We start from the raw sequence: 20,034 nt of genomic DNA, 5'->3' as shown, positions 1-20,034 counted from the left end.
AGATAACAACACTATTTAGTTCGTTATCTTAACTAAAAGTGCGAATATTACGCTAAATTACAGGTTAACTATGAAATAATATCTGTTTGGACCGTGCTGTTTCGTACTGTTATTTTTAAACCGGATTTTATTTTAGGGAACGCTTAAAAACGCTTCGACGTCAGGTGAAGACGGAAGTTGGTGGAGATGAGTCATCTCTCTATCAAAGATAACAAAGCGACGTGACCCGGATGTAGAATTCATCGGGTCACCATAGTACCAGCAACGTGCACCCATGTGTTGGGTAGATTCACATAAATCAGGTTTGTGTTCTTCAGTTTTTAATATTTTTCCTCTGACAGTTGTTCTTCCGGTGTGTTTCATAACATTTGTTAGTTTTTAAAATGAAACGAGTTCATGTTCTAACTACTTTACATGCTGAACTCCACCGAGAAAACGGCAGATTTATGATTTCCTTTCATATCAGAAATGTTTCACATCCCACGAAGTGGCAGGAACACGTTTTCAAAGTAAAAAGATATAACTTTAAATGCGGCAGTAATATTTTACGTCAATAAGTTCTGTGAATCTGCTGTTCTTCTTAAAGTTCACGTTGAGGCCGTTGAATTGAGGACGTCACGGCTTTATTTAAGCGCATTAACAACTAACGTGCTGTTCATTCAACTTTATTCTGAACATGTAGATTCAGTAGTTTCAAGTTCTCGTCGGGATTGTTTTTAGCAGACTTGTGTGGTACTAATTTACATTCCGAACTTCCTTGAGGAAATCGCAGATGTAAGTTCGTCCTCCTCCAAAGGAAGGCTGCGATGTTCAAACAGCTTTTTAATTCGACTAATATTTTCCATCCAAAAGTCTGTTTTTTCTACAGTTTTGCACCGTTTGTAATGTTCGTGTCTCCGTTAGATTAACGAACAGTCATGACGTCATTGGCTCACCAGCTGAAGAGGCTCGCGCTGCCTCAGAGTGACGCCAACCTGCTGACCCGCAGGGAGGTCGCGTCAATCCTCTTCGACCCCAAAGATGCGGCGTCCATGGACAGGAGCACCTTCTACGCCCTCGGTGAGTCCAGACTTCTGGATCCCGGTCCAGGTTCCTCCAGGTCTGGTGTTGTCCCTCACCATCATGTCCCCCCTCTCCTCCTCCTCCTCCCAGGCTGCACAGGGCTGGAGGAGCTGCTTGGAATCGAGCCGGCCTTCCTGGAGTTCCAGGACACCTTGTTCAGCCGGGCCTCGCTGACTCTGGAGCGCAGCGTCCAGTCCAAAGAGGTGAATGAGAAGCTGGACGCCGGCATCTCGCTCTTCCTGGCGCGTCTCTGTCCGTACTTCCTCCTCAAGCCGGCGCACAAGTGCATCGAGTGGCTCGTTCACCGGTAACCGATCAACACATCAACCCGAGCTCCCTTTACATCAGCTGCTGGAGTCATTCGGTTCTTCAGCAGCTGTTTATGTTGAAACAACATCTCACCAGTGTGTGTGTGTGTGTGTGTGTGTGTGTGTGTGTGTGTGTGTGTGTGTGTGTGTGATGTGTGTGTGTGTGTGTGTGTGTGTGTGTGTGTGTGTGTGTGTGTGTGTGTGATGTGTGTGATGTGTGTGTGTGTGTGGTGTGTGTGTGTGTGTGTGTGTGTGTGTGTGTGTGATGTGTGTGTGGTGTGTGTGTGTGTGTGTGTGTGTGTGTGTGTTTCTGTCACAGCTTCCACGTCCATCTCTATAACGCCGACAGCCTGCTGGGCTGCGCGCTGCCGTATCACGACACCAACGTGTTCGTGCGAGTCCTGCAGCTCCTCCGGATCAAAGACGGCAGCAGCCGCTGGAACTGGCTGCAGCGTCTGCAGGTCCGTCTGCACCGGTTCTGGTCTCGGAGCGGGTCCGACCTCCTCCTGGTTCCTCACTGATAATCTGTCTGTTGTTGCTGCAGAAAGCCGGCGTGCCGCTGTCCAGAGGAACTCTGATCACCCACTGCTACACCGACCTGAGCTTCATGGACTTCATCTGCAGCCTGGTGACCCGGTCCATCCAGGTGAGCCTCAGACCGAAGAGCCAGAACCGATACCTGCGTTTGCTGCTGGTTAGCTAACGTGCTAACCTCTCTCCTTCTTCGTCTTCGTCTTCGTAGGCGTATTCGGGACACTCGGGAAGCTGCTCCCAGCTCCGAGTGATCTTCTCTTTCTATGCCGCCACCATCGTCCCCGCCCTGGACGCCGTGGACAACGTGTCCGACAGCCTCATCGCCAAGCTGCTGCCGTACGTCCAGAAGGTAAAGAAACAGTGATGTCCATTATTTAGGACCTGTTGGACTTTATTTGGGACCTGCTTTATTTGGGACCTGTTGGGCTTTATTTGGGACCTGCTTTATTTGGGAACTGTTGGACTTTATTTAGGACCTGTTGGACTTTATTTAGGACCTGTTGGACTTTATTTGGGACCTGCTTTATTTGGGAACTGTTGGACTTTATTTAGGACCTGTTGGACTTTATTTAGGACCTGTTGGACTTTATTTGGGACCTGTTGGACTTTATTTAGGACCTGTTGGACTTTATTTGGGACCTGCTTTATTTGGGACCTGTTGGGCTTTATTTAGGACCTGTTGGACTTTATTTAGGACCTGTTGGACTTTATTTGGGACCTGCTTTATTTGGGACCTGTTGGACCTGGCCTGGGGAGGACAGTCTTATTGTGGTTCCAGAACAGAGACTGGTGTCCTGGATGTGCACCAAACGTTGTCCATCCCTCGTTCCGTCCCTTCAGGGCCTGAAGTCGTCTCTGGCGGACTATAAAGCCGCCTCCTACATGCTGGCGTGCCAGCTGGCGGTGAAGGTGGTGATGGAGGCGGGTCTGGTCGACAGCCTCGCCGTGCACATCAGCAAGTCTCTGGTCAAAGAGCCGGTTCTGGCCAAGGAGGGTCTGGGCTGCCTCATCGTGCTGCTGCAGAACCAGAAGGAGGACGCCGTCGGACCCAGGTAGGCCCGGTTCTCCCGGTCGGGGTGTTGTGGACACGACCGGGTGTGACTTCCTCTCACCTGGTGGTTCTGTGATGTTTCTCCAGAGCCGTCACCCGTCTGATCTCCACGCCGGCGCTGGTCTCCACGCTGCAGCTCATGGCGGCGGTCCACGACGTCGGTCCTCTGCTGCGTTACCTGCTGCCTCACCTGGTCCAGAGAGGCTTCGCCCACCGCTCAGGTGACACCTGCAACCTTCACCCAACACCTGGTCATGTCGCAGGTCACATCAGAGTTTACCGCTCGTTCTCTGTTGTAGGTGAGACGGAGACGGACGAGCTCGCTGTGCTGGAGTCCGTCCTGACATCCGTCCCCCTGAACAAAGACCTGGACCGGACTGTGGCTCGGTAAACCTCGTTACCCTGCTGATGTTCCTCAGAGTTCTGCTGATGTTCCTCTGAGTTCTGCTGATGTTCCTCTGAGTTCTGCGCTGGTTCTCCTGCAGGTTTCTCCTGGACGAGTATCTGAAGCAGACTGAGCGCTCGTCTGAAGACTTGTTGGTTCTGAACCAACGTCTGCTGCCTCTGGTTCGACTGTTGGAGTCCAAGTACGTCCACATTTAATCTAAACAGGTTCTGTTACGGTCACATGAACCACAACCGGTTGTAAATGAGGGTCCGCGGTGCTCCGGGTCATCAGCTGCTTGTCCTCCATCAGGTACTGCGGCGCTCTGGACGGCGTCCTCGCAGGTCACGTGACCGACGTCAGCAGCACAGCGCAGAAACGTCTCTTCCACCAGTTCCTGTCTCTGTCCATGAGCAGCGGGAAGTACCAGGTAGACCTGGACACGTCGGGCCGTCGGACCACATCTACATTCATTTGGGACGTGGACTTGGTCTCCGTGTTCCCGTCCTCCGTAACCCTGCCAACAGAAGGGAAGTCTGACTTTGTGTTTCTGTCGGTAGATTTTGGACTCGGACACGTCGCTGCTCCTCAGTCTGAAACACCCGCAGCCTTCCGTCCGAGTGTCGGCCGTGGAGCACCTGATGGACGTCGTCTCCGGCGGACAGGTGAAGCTTTACTTCTTACTGACGACTGGAAGAGATCTGAACAGCTTTTAACCACCTCATGGTCGTCTTCCTCCCCAGCAACAGAGTTTGGACAAAGTCTTCCTGAGAGACGCCGTCGTGAACCGTCTGAAGGACGACGTGCCTGAAGTCGTAGCTGCCGCGCTCCGAGTACTCGAGGTGAGTGAGACGGAGGTCAAAGGTCATCGAGGAAGATGGCGGCTGTCGCTTTAAATCTCCGTGACGGTGTGTTCACTGTCGTCGGTGTTTTCCAGGTGCTGTTGGATGTTTTGGACCCCGAGGACACCGTGTCTTGTTTACTGTCTCTGCTGCACAGAGTGGATCTGTCGGGGCCTGAGCGCTGGTCAGTGAAGTACTCGCGTCATAATTATTTTAATTAGAAAAGGGAAAAAATCTAGGTGATTTTATTTTGATTATTGTATTTGTTTGTTTTATTTAGTTAATTTTTTTTACTTATCTATAATCATAAATATGTTGAATGTTTTAATAGAGTTTGTTGTTAATGTTGTTCATTATTTGATGTAATCGTGTTTCCCTCAGGCTGCCCGTCTCCACGGAGACGGTGCGTTTACTGTCCGACCCCCGGCTGGGAAAGACGGACGCCGAGCTGCAGCAGAGAACCGGATGGAGGCTGCTGCCCTTCCTAGTGATGACGTCGGCCCGGCCCGAGCTCGCCCGCTGCCTCGCCCGCTCCCCCTTCCTCGCCCAGCACCCCCTCACCCTCAACTGGGCTCAAGGTGCACTTCCTGTGGCTGTTTCACAATAAAAGCCTCCCACTGTGTTGACGTGTGTCAGACTGAAGATGTTGTTGTGCCGTCACAGAGCTGGATGAGGTGATGAAGAGCAGCTCTGAGGCCGACTTTGTGGACGTGGCCAACCAGCGTCTCGTCTCCACGGTGACCAGGAACCTGGGGAACATGGAGCACTTCTCCAAACGGGACGCGGTGAGCTTTTATTCTGGAGGAATGTGTCAGGGACGATCAGTGTGTGTCTGTGTTGGATCAGCTGACCTGTGTGTGTGTGTGTGTGTGTGTGTGTGTGTGTGTGTGTGTGTGTGTGTGTGTGTGTGTGTGTGTCTCCAATCAGCTGGAGAAGCTAGCCCTGCTGGTGGAGCAGCAGTTAGGCTCCTCCCCCAGAGATCGGGCCTCCTTCCTGCTGCTGACTCAGACTCTGCTGCTCGGCCTGGGAGACCTGAGCGAGACACAGCACCTGCTGACGGCTCAGAGAGTCTACACGCTGCTGGAGCGCCGCCTGCTGCTGGTCACCGGGGGCGACCAGGTCCAGGTGAGTAAAAGCGGTAACCACCGGAGGCAGCGTGGGTAATGTAATCGTCAGGCTGAACTCGTCTCCTCCGTGTTCCGACAGGAAGCCGAGCGGCCCGTCTGCGTGCCCTCCTCCCTCTCCGAGGCCGTCACGCTCTACCTGAGCAGGTCATGTGACCGGCCGGACCGAGAGTTTAGCTCCGCCCTCATCTGCCTGCTCAGAGACTTCATCTCGGCTCTGAGGTGTCACGACGCCTCCTTCAAAGGTAGAACCGCCCCGACGGAACGTGTGTGTGACAGAACCAGAATGTGTGTGTGTGACAGAACCAGAACGTGTGTGTGTGTGTGTGACAGAACCAGAATGTGTGTGTGTGACAGAACCAGAACGTGTGTGTGTGACAAAACCAGAATGTGTGTGTGTGACAGAACCAGAATGTGTGTGTGTGTGTGTGTGTGTGTGTGTGACAGAACCAGAATGTGTGTGTGTGACAGAACCAGAATGTGTGTGTGTGACAGAACCAGAACGTGTGTGTGTGTGACAGAACCAGAACGTGTATGTGTGACAGAACCAGAACGTGTGTGTGTGACAGAACCAGAACGTGTGTGTGTGACAGAACCAGAATATGTGTGTGTGTGACAGAACCAGAATGTGTGTGTGTGACAGAACCAGAACGTGTGTGTGTGACAAAACCAGAATGTGTATGTGTGACAGAACCAGAACGTGTGTGTGTGACAGAACCAGAACGTGTGTGTGACAGAACCAGAATATGTGTGTGTGTGACAGAACCAGAATGTGTGTGTGTGACAGAACCAGAACGTGTGTGTGTCCGACAGGTGCGGTGTGGTGGAACCCCGAGAAGCTGGACACCAACACCTGCTGCTACCTCGGGCTCATCGGCCGTCTGTTCAGCGTGGTGCTGAGCGGCGGCGCCGAGGGTCCGACGGCCGGCAGCTTCAGGGATCTGATGAAGCTGCTCGTCCAGGTGAGGTTCTGTTCTGTCTCCACCTGGTGGTGATCCGGAGGCTTTTGGGAAGAAGAGTAATTTTATTTTGAAATCTCCAGGTCCACCTGCGTGAGCCGGCGATGCTCTTCCGCTTCCTGTGCGTGATGTGGGGGTACGGTGGTAACCAGGGCGACCAACTGGACGTGAAGGTGGGCGCCGTCCTACAGACTCAGACGCTCTACATGGGCCGAGCACTGCTGAGCGCCCAGACGAGCTCCACGCTGGACGAGCTGGCGGCCGCCGACTCACCTGGTGAGACAACAAAATCCTTTCAGAATAAAAGTCTTGCTGTGTTTTGAGTAACAGATCCTGAAAAAGTAAAATATCTTGCTTTATTTTAGTAAATTAAATCACATGATCATGAATATTTCACATTTTAACATTCTTGCTTTCATCATTTTAAGGATTCAAATCAAACTTCAGAAACCCAGTTAGCTGCATTAAACCTTTATATTGTTTTATTTTGATGGATTAAAACTTGATATTTGTTTGTTTATTACATGAATATTATGCTTAGTTTGAGTTGGTAAGAAGTTCAGATCCTCTCTGACTCCCAGATGTTTGCAGCTCTGATGAATCCTTACAAATGTTTGTGTTTCACAGAAGTTTCAAAATAAAACGTCTTCTGAAGTTGATTTATCTTTTGAAACTCTTTTCTCTCCGGCCGGTTTCCTGTCAGTCATCCCGTCGCTGCTCTGCTGCCTCACGTCTCCGGTCAGGGAGGTCCGGAGGGCCGCCCTCGGCGCCCTGCAGAGCCTATCGGGAGCCAGCAGCTCTCCCTTCCAGCCAATCACAGAGCGGCTCCTGAAGACGTCGGAGGAGATCATCGCCGACCCGTCGTACCTGAACACGGTGAGGTCTTCACACCTGAACTGTTTGCTTTTCTCTTGGATCCGTAGAGGTCTGTTTGTCCCTGGTGTTTGTCCCAGGTGTTTGTCCCTGGTGTTTGTCCCTGGTGTTTGTCCCAGGTGTTTGTCCCTGGTGTTTGTCCCTGGTGTTTGTCCCAGGTGTTTGTCCCTGGTGTTTGTTCCTTGTGTTTGTCCCTGGTGTTTGTCCCAGGTGTTTGTCCCAGGTGTTTGTCCCTGGTGTTTGTTCCTTGTGTTTGTCCCTGTGTTTGTCCCTGGTGTTTGTTCCCTGGTGTTTGTCCCTGGTGTTTGTTCCTTGTGTTTGTCCCAGGTGTTTGTCCCTTGTGTTTGTCCCAGGTGTTTGTCCCTGGTGTTTGTTCCTTGTGTTTGTCCCTGGTGTTTGTTCCTTGTGTTTGTCCCTGGTGTTTGTCCCAGGTGTTTGTCCCTGGTGTTTGTTCCTTGTGTTTGTCCCTGGTGTTTGTCCCTGGTCTGACGTTCCTCTCCTGTTCCAGGTTCTGGGTGTTCTCCATGCTGAAGGTTCTCCCAGTGGTGGATCCTCCCAGCAGCAGCTGCTGCGGAGCGTCCAGTCCTCGTGCTGTCCGGCCTACAGCGCCGCCGGGCTGCTGCGGGCGCTGAGCCTCGTCAACGGACCGGTAAGGACGGGAAGTCATTATCGATCGATAATCGGCGATCGGTTCTGTCTTCATCTCTCTGTTCTCCTCTCAGTCCGTCCTCGCCGCCCTACTGCCGGTTCTGGACCGGCTCCTGGAGCAGAGCGGCCCAGACGCCCCCACCCTGCTGCGGGCCGAGGCCCAGCTCATGCAGCTGGTTCTGGGGAAGTTCAACGAGGCGTCGGCGCCGCTGCTGGCCAAAGACAAGAACTGTCTGGACCTGTTCCTCAGAGCTCTGAGGTTCAACGCCCAGCAGCACCCCGACATCCCCAGCTGTCAGATCAGCGCTCTGGAACAGGTTTGGACCGCACCAGCATCACCTTAACCCCGAGTTAACCCCGAGTTAACCCCGAGTTAACCCCGAGTTAACCCCGAGTTAAACCAGCACATGTAACTGTTTACTGACGCTTCTCTTCGTCGCCTCAGATCACGAAGTCGTTCTTCTCGGCGCTCGGAGACGAGCAGGTTCAGCAGAAGCTGCTGTCGGCGATGTTCGACTTGCTGACGGAGAGCCGGAGCCCCCTGGTGGCCAACACCATCAGCAGCGCCTTCAAAGGGGTGAGACAGGACCTATCAGTGAGCCCCTGTGGTCCACCAGAGGGTCAGAGGTCACAGCTTTAACTTCCACATATTGATACCGGTGTTGATTATTAATCGAGTGATGATGCATCAACAGATCGCCGTCGATGGCCAGCTGGTGGCCAACGAGCTCGCTCCTCCACAAACGCCCAATGTCAACGTGACGGTGCAGCAAACACGCCGCAGCAAGATGGCGCCGAGGTATTTACAGCCTGATGGTGGTTGTAGTTCTGAATGTGTCCTGATGGTGGCGCTGTAAGTGGTGTGAGAATGTACAGAATGATGTGGTTTTGTTCACTGTGATCAGGAAGCCTCAGGACAGCGGCGCCGTGGGTCCAGAAGGGGGCGCCGTGCCGTGGCAGCGGGTCACTCTGATCCTGGAGCTGCTGCAGCACAAGAAGAAGCTGAAGAGAACCCAGACGTTGGTTCCGGTTCTGTTCGCTCTGCTGGCCAGGTAACATCACTAACAAACACCGGCCAGGTAACCAGGCGGTACCGTCGGGGGTGGGGTCACATGGGTCGGATGATGAAGATGAGACTAGAAAACATCTGGTAACCACGGAAACACAAGAAGACAAACAGGAAGTGAACAAAGTCTTAAATCGGGCAAAATGTGAATGAAGTCTGGTGCTGGGAAGATTTTTACAGAAACATTTGAGATGTTGCACAAAAAGGATCTGATTCTGGTGTGTGTGTGTGTGTGTGTGTGTGTGTGTGTGTGTGTGTGTGTGTGTGTGTGTGTGTGTGTGTGTGTGTGTGTTGTCAGGACTCTGGAGCCGTCGTCAGGTAACCTCACCAACATGGAGTACACCAAGCAGCTGCTGCTCAGCTGTCTGCTCAACATCTGCAACAAACTGTCTGCAGGTGAGTTCACTGGAGGACACGTCTCATCGGGGACACGTCTCATGTCCTCCAGAGTCTCTGACTGTCTTCTGTCTCCGTCCTCAGACGTCCTCGATGAGGAAAAGTTCAGCGTTGAACTCGTTGTTCAAGTCGTCCGATCGTCCGACGTTCCTCAAACGCATCATCACGCTCTGCTGTTGCTGGGAACCGTCGCCGCCATCTTCCCCGTGAGACTCCGCCTCTTCTTCACCTGTCACAGCTCCTCCTCCTCTTCATCACTCTGCTAACCTCCTTCCCCCTCCCTCCTCTTCCTCCTCCTCCTGCAGGAGAAGGTCCTCCACAACATCATGCCCATCTTCACCTTCATGGGGGCGACGGTTCTTCGTCTGGACGACGTTTACAGTTTCCGAGTCATCGATCAGACGGTGAAGATGGTCGTACCTGCTCTCATCCAGGTGAGACGTCTGATTGGTCGGGCACAGGGAAGAGGCGGAGTTAAAGTTCAAGGAGTCGTCCAGAATAAAGTGTAAAGTCTAAAAACTCCTCCTCCTCCTCCATCAGGCCCACCAGCTCCCCGACGGCTCCTCCTCCTCTCACATGGTCGCCGTGGTAACGAGGATCCTGCACGTGTTTGCCGACGCGCTGCCTCACGTTCCCGACCACCGGCGGCTTCCCATCCTCAGCCAGCTGATGACCACGCTGGGCCCCGCCCACTTCCTCTGGGTCCTAATGCTCCTACTGTTCAAGCTGCACGCAACGCAGAGCTGCAGCTCCGCCAGCGAGAAGGCAAGTTAGTTTGTTTGTTTGTTTGTTTGTTTGTTTGTCCTCGGTGTGTTTCTCTACGTGCTTTCTGTCCTCTGCATGTACGTCTGTAACTTTTTATTTGTTTCCTGCTGATGACACAAATCCCTCTGGACGAATCGTACGAGATCCTTCAGACAACCAGGAAGTGAAACCGCGTCTCCGTCAGACGTGTGCTGGACTTAATGTTTAGTGTGTGTATCTAGTGTGTGTATCTAGTGTGTGTGTATCTAGTGTGTGTGTATCTAGTGTGTGTGTATCTAGTGTGTGTGTATCTAGTGTGTGTATCTAGTGTGTGTGTATCTAGTGTGTGTGTATCTAGTGTGTGTGTATCTAGTGTGTGTATCTAGTGTGTGTGTGTGTATAGTGTGTGTGTATCTAGTGTGTGTGTATCTAGTGTGTGTGTATCTAGTGTGTGTGTGTGTATCTAGTGTGTGTGTATCTAGTGTGTGTATCTAGTGTGTGTGTATCTAGTGTGTGTATCTAGTGTGTGTGTATCTAGTGTGTGTGTATCTAGTGTGTGTGTATCTAGTGTGTGTGTATCTAGTGTGTGTGTATCTAGTGTGTGTATCTAGTGTGTGTGTATCTAGTGTGTGTGTATCTAGTGTGTGTGTATCTAGTGTGTGTGTATCTAGTGTGTGTGTATCTAGTGTGTGTGTCTAGTGTGTGTATCTAGTGTGTGTGTAGTGTGTGTGTATCTAGTGTGTGTGTATCTAGTGTGTGTGTATCTAGTGTGTGTGTATCTAGTGTGTGTGTATCTAGTGTGTGTATCTAGTGTGTGTGTATCTAGTGTGTGTGTATCTAGTGTGTGTGTATCTAGTGTGTGTATGTGTGTGTGTATCTAGTGTGTGTATCTAGTGTGTGTATCTAGTGTGTGTATCTAGTGTGTGTGTATCTAGTGTGTGTGTATCTAGTGTGTGTGTATCTAGTGTGTGTGTATCTAGTGTGTGTATGTGTGTGTATCTAGTGTGTGTGTATCTAGTGTGTGTGTATGTGTGTGTATCTAGTGTGTGTGTATCTAGTGTGTGTATCTAGTGTGTGTGTATCTAGTGTGTGTATCTAGTGTGTGTGTATCTAGTGTGTGTATCTAGTGTGTGTGTGTGTGTGTATCTAGTGTGTGTGTATCTAGTGTGTGTATCTAGTGTGTGTGTATCTAGTGTGTGTGTATCTAGTGTGTGTGTATCTAGTGTGTGTGTGTGTGTGTCTAGTGTGTGTGTATCTAGTGTGTGTATCTAGTGTGTGTGTCTAGTGTGTGTGTGTAGTGTGTGTGTGTATCTGTGTGTGTGTGTATCTAGTGTGTGTGTATCTAGTGTGTGTGTGTATCTAGTGTGTGTGTATCTAGTGTGTGTGTATCTGTGTGTGTGTGTATCTAGTGTGTGTGTATCTAGTGTGTGTGTATCTAGTGTGTGTGTATCTAGTGTGTGTGTGTGTGTATCTAGTGTGTGTGTATCTAGTGTGTGTGTATCTAGTGTGTGTGTATGTAGTGTGTGTGTGTATCTAGTGTGTGTGTATCTAGTGTGTGTGTATCTAGTGTGTGTGTATCTAGTGTGTGTGTATAGTGTGTGTATCTAGTGTGTGTATCTAGTGTGTGTGTGTGTGTGTGTGTATCTATCTAGTGTGTGTATCTAGTGTGTGTGTATCTAGTGTGTGTATCTAGTGTGTGTATCTAGTGTGTGTGTATGTGTGTGTAGTGTGTGTGTATCTAGTGTGTGTGTGTCTAGTGTGTGTGTATCTGTGTGTGTATCTAGTGTGTGTGTGTGTATCTAGTGTGTGTGTATCTATGTGTGTGTATCTAGTGTGTGTATCTAGTGTGTGTGTATCTAGTGTGTGTGTATCTAGTGTGTGTGTATCTAGTGTGTGTGTGTGTGTGTATCTAGTGTGTGTGTATCTAGTGTGTGTGTATCTAGTGTGTGTGTGTGTGTATCTAGTGTGTGTGTGTGTGTGTGTATCTAGTGTGTGTGTATGTGTGTGTGTATCTATGTGTGTGTGTGTGTATCTAGTGTGTGTGTATCTAGTGTGTGTATCTAGTGTGTGTGTATCTAGTGTAGTGTGTGTGTATCTAGTGTGTGTGTATCTAGTGTGTGTGTATCTAGTGTGTGTGTATCTAGTGTGTGTGTGTATAGTGTGTGTGTGTGTATCTAGTGTGTGTGTATCTAGTGTGTGTATCTAGTGTGTGTGTATCCAGTGTGTGTATCTAGTGTGTGTGTATCTAGTGTGTGTATCTAGTGTGTGTGTATCTAGTGTGTGTGTATCTAGTGTGTGTATCTAGTGTGTACTTCTGCCTGTTTGGTGTGTACAAAACAAAACAGGCAGGAAATCCCCTAAATATTCAAAACAAGAGTTCTGCCTGTTTTGTTCTTGTATGCAGTGTGTATTTTCTGCCTGTTTTGTGTACTTGTGTATTAATTGATGTAATTTGTGTGCGTCTGCAGGACGCGGCTCTGGAGAGAGACGTGGACTTCTGGATTTCGGTGTGTTGTGAGTTTGATGTTTGCGACCAGCTCGTCTCGCTCATCAACATCTTGAACTTCCTGCTGCAGCTGCCGGACGACAAAGACGACGGTGAGACAACCTTTCACAATAAAGCTGCAGACCTTCAAAATAAAGCTCACAGAGACGGTTCAACTCGAGCGTCTTTCCTCGACAGTTTCGATGAAGCGCTCGGTCGTCCGTCGAGGAGCCAAGAAGAAGAAGGAGGAGGAGGAGAAGGGGGAGGAGCTTATCTTCAGCGTGGAGGCTCACAGCAGCAAAGAGCTGCGACACTTCAAGTTCCTCTGCGTGTCCTTCATGGTGCAGCTGCTCGGCTCGGCCGGCTTCATTGGAAAGGTCCAACAATCACTAATCATCAATAATATATTAAAAAAAAAATCACTGATAATCAATTATAATAACTAATAATCAATCATCACAGTTATTTAATCATTAATAAATCATTTATCTGCAGCTGAGAGCGAAACATAAAAAACCTCCGTAACCATCCAGGTGTGTTTCTTGTGTATCAGGTTGCCGACGGCGATGACGATGTGGACGTGTCTCTTCAGCCACTGCAGCAGAGGTGAGTGTTCGATGACATCATCTGTAACGTGTCAGGAGCAGGTGATCATGTGACCATGTGACCAGGTGAACATGTGACCAGGTGAACATGTGATCATGTGACCAGGTGATGATGTGACCAGGTGAACATGTGACCAGGTGACCAGGTGAACATGTGACCAGGTGACCATGTGAACATGTGACCAGGTGACCATGTGACCAGGTGAACATGTGACCAGGTGAACAGGTGACCAGGTGACCAGGTGATCATGTGACCAGGTGAACAGGTGACCAGGTGACCAGGTGATCATGTGACCAGGTGATCATGTGGACATGTGACCAGGTGACCATGTGACCAGGTGAACATGTGACCAGGTGAACAGGTGACCAGGTGATCATGTGACCAGGTGAACAGGTGAACAGGTGACCAGGTGACCAGGTGAACAGGTGACCAGGTGATCAGGTGAACAGGTGACCAGGTGATCATGTGACCAGGTGATCAGGTGAACAGGTGACCAGGTGATCATGTGACCAGGTGAACAGGTGACCAGGTGATCATGTGACCAGGTGAACAGGTGACCAGGTGAACATGTGACCAGGTGATCAGGTGAACAGGTGACCAGGTGATCATGTGACCAGGTGATCATGTGACCAGGTGACCAGGTGATCATGTGACCAGGTGAACAGGTGAACATGTGACCAGGTGAACATGTGACCAGGTGACCAGGTGATCATGTGACCAGGTGACCATGTGACCAGGTGAACAGGTGAACATGTGACCAGGTGATCATGTGACCAGGTGAACAGGTGAACATGTGACCAGGTGAACATGTGACCAGGTGAACAGGTGACCAGGTGACCAGGTGACCATGTGACCAGGTGATCATGTGACCAGGTGATCATGTGACCAGGTGACCATGTGACCATGTGACCCTCCTTCCATGTGTTCCAGGTTGCTCGAGGAGATCCTTCGTTACATTCACAGCGTCGCTCGTTGCGTCGAGGAAAATGTCGACAAACCGACGGCGAAGTTTTGGCGAGTTTTGCTCAACAAGTCGTACGAAGTCCTCGACAAGGTTTCTGTCACTTTAATAAAAGAATCGACTTTATTTAAGATTCACAAACGGTGGAAACGAACGTGTCCGTCTGCGCTTTGTCGTCCAGGTGAACGCGCTGCTGCCCGCCGACACCTTCGTCACGGTGACCAGGGGGCTGATGGGAAATCCGCTGGCGTCGGTTCGGAGGAAGTCGATGGAGCTGCTGAACAACAAGCTGCAGCAGAGGACGCAGTGGGAGGAGCAGCAGGTACGGACACGCCCACTTTCTACTCACGCTTCACTGTAACGACGTAGAGAACGAAATATTTAAAGATGAAGAACGTTAGCTGACGGACAGTTTTTATCTTCACGTAACTGAAATATACAAATTAGAACTTTCAAATTAAAACTCATGAAATACGACAGAATAACGTAATTTAGTGCAATAAAAGTTAACGGTGTGATTTACCCGAATATAATTTATTAACAAAGTTAACGTTACGCAAGTTTAACAGGACGTTGGTCAACTCGACGCTAGCTCGATGTTAGCTGGTGAACGCAAGTCAACGTCGAAGTTTAATTTAATGCAACATGTTTAACGTTCTTCATCGCTGCTTCACTTCCTGTTGGTCTCAGGTCGCGGCGCTCCTGCAGCTGACCGGCGACCTGCTGAGCATTGTGGGTAAAGGTCACAGTGAGGTCACGAAGGAGGCGGAGCCAGCCGTCAACCGGCAGACGGCTCTCTACGGCCTCAAGCTGCTCTGCCGCAGTTTTGGCTCCGACCACCGGGAGGCGTTCGTCCCCGTCCTGCTGCAGACGGTGGACGTCGTCATGGCGACGGACGAAGAGAAGAACGTGATGGGCAGCGCGCTGCTCTGCGTCGCCGAGGTGGTCGTTACGCTGAGAGCGCTCGCCATCCCGCAGCTACCGAGGTCAGAACCAACGGTCCGTCTTTCATCTTTGACTTCCTGTCTCGGTCCATCTTTCATCTTTGACTTCCTGTCTCGGTCCATCTTTCATCTTTGACTTCCTGTCTTCCTGCAGGTTGATGCCAGCGGTTCTGCACGCGCTCACTAACAGGAAGGAGCTGCTGACCAATCAGATCTACCTGCTGAGCGCCGTCACCGCCCTGCAGAGAGTCACCGAGACGCTGCCGCACTTCATCAGCCCGTTCCTGCAGGACACCGTCATACAGGTGAGACGCTGCGTCATGTGTGTAGCGTGTTGAGCGTCATGTGTGCAGCGTGTTGAGCGTCATGTGTGCAGCGTGTTGAGCGTCATGTGTGCAGCGTGCTGAGCGTCATGTGTGCAGCGTGCTGAGCGTCATGTGTGTAGCGTGTTGAGCGTCATGTGTGCAGCGTGCTGAGCGTCATGTGTGTAGCGTGTTGAGCGTGTGTGCAGCGTGCTGAGCGTCATGTGTGCAGCGTGTTGAGCGTCATGTGTGCAGCGTGCTGAGCGTCATGTGTGTAGCGTGTTGAGCGTCATGTGTGCAGCGTGCTGAGCGTCATGTGTGCAGCGTGTTGAGCGTCATGTGTGCAGCGTGCTGAGCGTCATGTGTGCAGCGTGTTGAGCGTCATGTGTGTAGCGTGTTGAGCGTCATGTGTGCAGCGTGTGTGCAGCGTGCTGAGCGTCATGTGTGTGTTGAGCGTGTGTGTAGCGTGCTGAGCGTCATGTGTGCAGCGTGCTGAGCGTCATGTGTGCAGCGTGTTGAGCGTCATGTGTGTAGCGTGTTGAGCGTCATGTGTGTAGCGTGTTGAGCGTCATGTGTGCAGCGTGCTGAGCGTGTGTGCAGCGTGTTGAGCGTCATGTGTGTAGCGTGTTGAGCGTCATGTGTGCAGCGTGCTGAGCGTCATGTGTGTAGCGTGTTGAGCGTCATGTGTGCAGCGTGCTGAGCGTCATGTGTGTAGCGTGCTGAGCGTCATGTGTGTAGCGTGTTGAGCGTCATGTGTGTAGCGTGTTGAGCGTCATGTGTGTAGCGTGTTGAGCGTCATGTGTGTAGCGTGTTGAGCGTCATGTGTGTAGCGTGTTGAGCGTCATGTGTGTGTGCAGCGTGTTGAGCGTCATGTGTGCAGCGTGTTGAGCGTCATGTGTGCAGCGTGTTGAGCGTCATGTGTGTAGCGTGTTGAGCGTCATGTGTGCAGCGTGTTGAGCGTCATGTGTGTAGCGTGTTGAGCGTCATGTGTGCAGCGTGTTGAGCGTCATGTGTGCAGCGTGTTGAGCGTCATGTGTGCAGCGTGTTGAGCGTCATGCTTCCTGTTCCTGCAGGTGTGTCGGCTGACTCGGCTGGTAGAGAGCACCTCCCCCTCCCCCTCCTCCTCCGCCTCCACCCAGCTCTCCGTCCGCCTCGCCTCCCTGAGGAGCACCCTCGCCACCCGCCTGCCCCCCAGGGTCCTACTGCCCGCCCTCTGCAGGTGCTACAGCAGCATGGTGGTCAATAAGAAGGTGGGCGACGCCAACAGGTGTCATTCAGAGACCTGAAGTTAATAAACATTAATAAACATTAATAAACAATTAAATTACAGTTAATAAACATTAAAAACCTTTCACACGCAGATTCACGATGTTTTAACACGACCGTCTGCAGCTGATTTGTTTTCACTCCGTAACATCTGAATCTTTGTTTTCTTTCTTTTGTTTCTGCTGAAATCTTTGAAAATAAGAAATGTTGCAAACGACTGATTATTTGTCTTCAAACAGGAAAAAAAGAATCAAAACTGAAGAAAGTTTCAGAAAGACGTGTCGGCAGTTTTAATGTATCTGTTTTAACATCGTCAGACGGCGCCTGAAGGCTCCGCCCACAACCTGCCCTTTCAAAATAAAGTTCCAGGTCATCTTGTGAACTTTGATCACAAACGTTTGAGTCGATATTTTCACTCACAAATCTGAAATATTGGATCATTTTTACCAGTAAATAAACAAAGAAACAAGTCTTATCTTTTTTTATTTGTTTAATTCAGTTCTTTTAATCTCCTTTTAGATTAAGTTTTAGATTTATTGCAGAAACCTTCCTTCATGTGTTTCCTCTAACGAGCCAGTTGCCCTGCAGGACCAGCTGGTGGCGCTGATGAGCATCCTGCAGGAACACATAGCTCACATGGACAAAGACCTCCTCGGCCTCCACCAATCAGAGCTCAGCACCTTCTTCCTCACCGCCCTCGACTTCCGCGCGCAGCACTGTCAGGTCTGCCGTTCGTAAACAAACAAACAAACAAACAAACAAACGGTTTAGTGTTCCGTTTTAAATCTGCATGTTCTGATGTTTATTTTTTGTGGTCGTCAGGGCGACATGGAGAAGACGTCGCGGATCGAAGGCTGCGTGATCGACTGTCTGGTCGCCATGGTGATGAAACTGTCGGAGGTCACCTTCAGGCCGCTCTTCTTCAAGGTAACGTCGCTGCGCCGGATGCTCGTCGTCATGACGACGCTGAGATCAGACGGTAACTGATGTTTGTTTGTTTGTTTTTCCCGCAGCTGTTCGACTGGAGTAAATCCGACAGCAACGAGCGTCTGCTGACGTTCTTCCGTCTGTGCGACCGCGTCGCCGAGCGGCTCAAAGGACTCTTCGTCCTGTTCGCTGGAAATCTGGTGAAACCGTTGGCAGATCTGCTGACGCGGATAAACGACTCCAAGACAGGTTTTATTATTATTTACATGTTCTGGTTTATTTTATTCTGTTTTAAGTTCAGGTTTTTAAAATGTCTTTTATTGTAATTCATTTTAATGTTATTGTATTTTAGGTTTTAATTTTATTTGTTTCAAATTTGTACTTTACGCTTTTATCCAAAGACTTTAGAAACATTTTTAAACATTTTGTGGTTTTTAAATGTCTATTTGACTATTTTCACTTTTAGTTTTTGACTCACTTTTTTCTATTTTTATCAATTTAAACTTGTAATATTGAAAGTTTTAATAAAATTGATTTAATTTTAATCCGTTATTTTACTTTACATTCAATTTTTTTCTAATTGTTTTGTTTAACGTCTTTATTTTTAGGATTTATTCGGTATTGTTTTCAGCTTGTAGAAGTGTTGCTTCCTGGTCAGCTGATCGATGACTCTCTTCCTGTCAGACGAGCTTTTCCCTGTTTGTGACGTCGGCGTGGAGAAGACGTGTCTGTTGCTGCGCTTCGTCCTCGACGGGCTGCAGAAGATCTTCCTGTTCGACACGCAGCGCTTCCTGAGCCGAGAGCGAGCCGACGTCCTGCTGACGCCGCTGGTCGACCAGGTGAGACGCCGCCGGGCTCCGGGACGGGTCGTGTTTGTGGGGAATCTCCGGACTGACCGCTGACTCTGTTGTGATGCAGCTGGAGAACCGGGTCGGGGGGGAGGGGGTGTACCGGCAGAGGGTGACCCAGCACCTGGTGCCCTGCGTGGGGCGGTTCTCCGTCGCGCTGGCCGACGACTCGCAGTGGAAAACGCTGAACTACCAGATCCTGCTGAAGACGCGGCACGCCGACGCCGAGGTGAAGAAACACCGTTTATCATCTCATTTATTTATGTCTTTCCCTATTATTTGATATTTGACACATTTCATGTCTGTTTCATGAAATCGTATTTATTTATTATCGGACTCATTAACATTCTGTATTTAAAAAAAATCTTCAGGTTTTTTAATGAAATCCAAAATTTACAATTTGTTTATGAGGTGGTTTTAAAAATACAAATATTTGTATGTACTTTTAGAGTTGATTGATTAAATGGTTCATTAACACCTCCTTCATCATCCTCCTCCTCCTCCTCCTCCTCCTCCTCCTCAGGTCCGGTTCTCCTCCCTCTTGATGCTGAATGAGCTGGCGTCCAAACTGAAGGAGAACTACGTGGTTCTGCTGCCGGAGACGATCCCGTTCCTGGCTGAACTCATGGAGGGTGAGAACACACACACACACACACACACACACACACACACACACACACACACACACACACACACACACACACACACACACACACACACATATACACAACACACACACACACACACACACACACACACACACACACATACACACACACACACACGCACGTTAACACACTGACGAGGGTGCGTTTGTTTTCCAGATGAGTGTGAGGAGGTGGAGCAGCAGGTCCAGAAGGTCGTCCAGGAGATGGAGAACATCCTGGGAGAACCGCTGCAGAGCTACTTCTAGAAAATACACACAACGTACACACAATGTACACACAACGTACACACAAATACACACAACGTACACACAATGTACACACAACGTACACACAATGTACACACAACGTACACACAAATACACACAACGTACACACAATGTACACACAACGTACACACAATGTACACACAACGTACACACAAATACACACAACGTACACACAATGTACACACAACGTACACACAATGTACACACAACGTACACACAAATACACACAATGTACACACAATGTACACACAACGTACACACACACAATGTACACACAACGTACACAAATACACACAACGTACACACAAATACACACAACGTACACAAATACACACAACGTACACAAATACACACAACGTACACACAGCTGTTGTGAAGAAAACACATTTCACCTGATTGATCTGATGAGTTTGTATTTTCTTTTCTGATGTCGGAAATAAATTTTGTTTAAAAAAGTGAAACGTCTGAATTGATTTCATGTTTTTATTTTGTTCTTCATAAACTGACGACGGTTTGACGTCCGTCTTCTCGCTGTCAAACGTTCACGTCGTGAAGACGACAGAATAAAACCATCAGATCTTCAATGAGCTGCAACGAGACTTCGGTTTCTAACGTTCATTCTTCGTCGCTCGCTGGATTCTTTCAGAAGAATTCAATAAACTACGATCTGCGGAAAACCTATTTTACTGCGGTTACGTTCTCGTTGTTTTTGTCGTTGTCGTTGGATACGTGCGATGTTGACGTTCACGCAAATACAAAAAGCGCTGCT

The 20,034-nt window shown here is 49.7% G+C and overlaps 1 protein-coding gene across 1 annotated transcript; it reads left to right on the top strand.

Moving 5' to 3' along the window:
* Nucleotides 1-238: 238 nt before the first annotated feature.
* Nucleotides 239-19,726, top strand: heatr1 (HEAT repeat containing 1). Its single transcript, XM_069687710.1, has 47 exons — nucleotides 239-302; nucleotides 904-1,059; nucleotides 1,153-1,369; nucleotides 1,690-1,831; nucleotides 1,915-2,016; nucleotides 2,113-2,253; nucleotides 2,745-2,956; nucleotides 3,043-3,176; nucleotides 3,255-3,342; nucleotides 3,441-3,542; nucleotides 3,653-3,770; nucleotides 3,901-4,005; nucleotides 4,084-4,182; nucleotides 4,278-4,366; nucleotides 4,564-4,760; nucleotides 4,846-4,967; nucleotides 5,110-5,307; nucleotides 5,389-5,551; nucleotides 6,120-6,268; nucleotides 6,349-6,541; nucleotides 6,969-7,141; nucleotides 7,647-7,787; nucleotides 7,861-8,103; nucleotides 8,232-8,363; nucleotides 8,482-8,585; nucleotides 8,692-8,838; nucleotides 9,151-9,248; nucleotides 9,333-9,454; nucleotides 9,554-9,682; nucleotides 9,789-10,013; nucleotides 12,461-12,590; nucleotides 12,676-12,854; nucleotides 13,031-13,083; nucleotides 14,014-14,137; nucleotides 14,226-14,366; nucleotides 14,735-15,030; nucleotides 15,143-15,293; nucleotides 16,364-16,540; nucleotides 17,145-17,279; nucleotides 17,379-17,483; nucleotides 17,570-17,732; nucleotides 18,168-18,322; nucleotides 18,402-18,560; nucleotides 18,855-18,963; nucleotides 19,156-19,268; nucleotides 19,553-19,572; nucleotides 19,630-19,726. The coding sequence occupies exons 2-45, from the start codon at nucleotides 918-920 to the stop codon at nucleotides 19,242-19,244; spliced, it is 6,393 nt and encodes a 2,130-aa protein (XP_069543811.1). The 5' UTR covers nucleotides 239-302; nucleotides 904-917; the 3' UTR covers nucleotides 19,245-19,268; nucleotides 19,553-19,572; nucleotides 19,630-19,726.
* The last annotated feature ends 308 nt before the right edge of the window (nucleotides 19,727-20,034 follow it).

Source organism: Brachyistius frenatus, unplaced genomic scaffold (assembly GCF_029030835.1).
Source record: "Brachyistius frenatus isolate BFR_SWC_R1_liver_20210118 unplaced genomic scaffold, ASM2903083v1 Contig_484, whole genome shotgun sequence".
Classification (NCBI taxonomy): Eukaryota; Metazoa; Chordata; class Actinopteri; family Embiotocidae; genus Brachyistius; species Brachyistius frenatus.
This window is presented reverse-complemented; position numbering and strand designations above follow the sequence as displayed.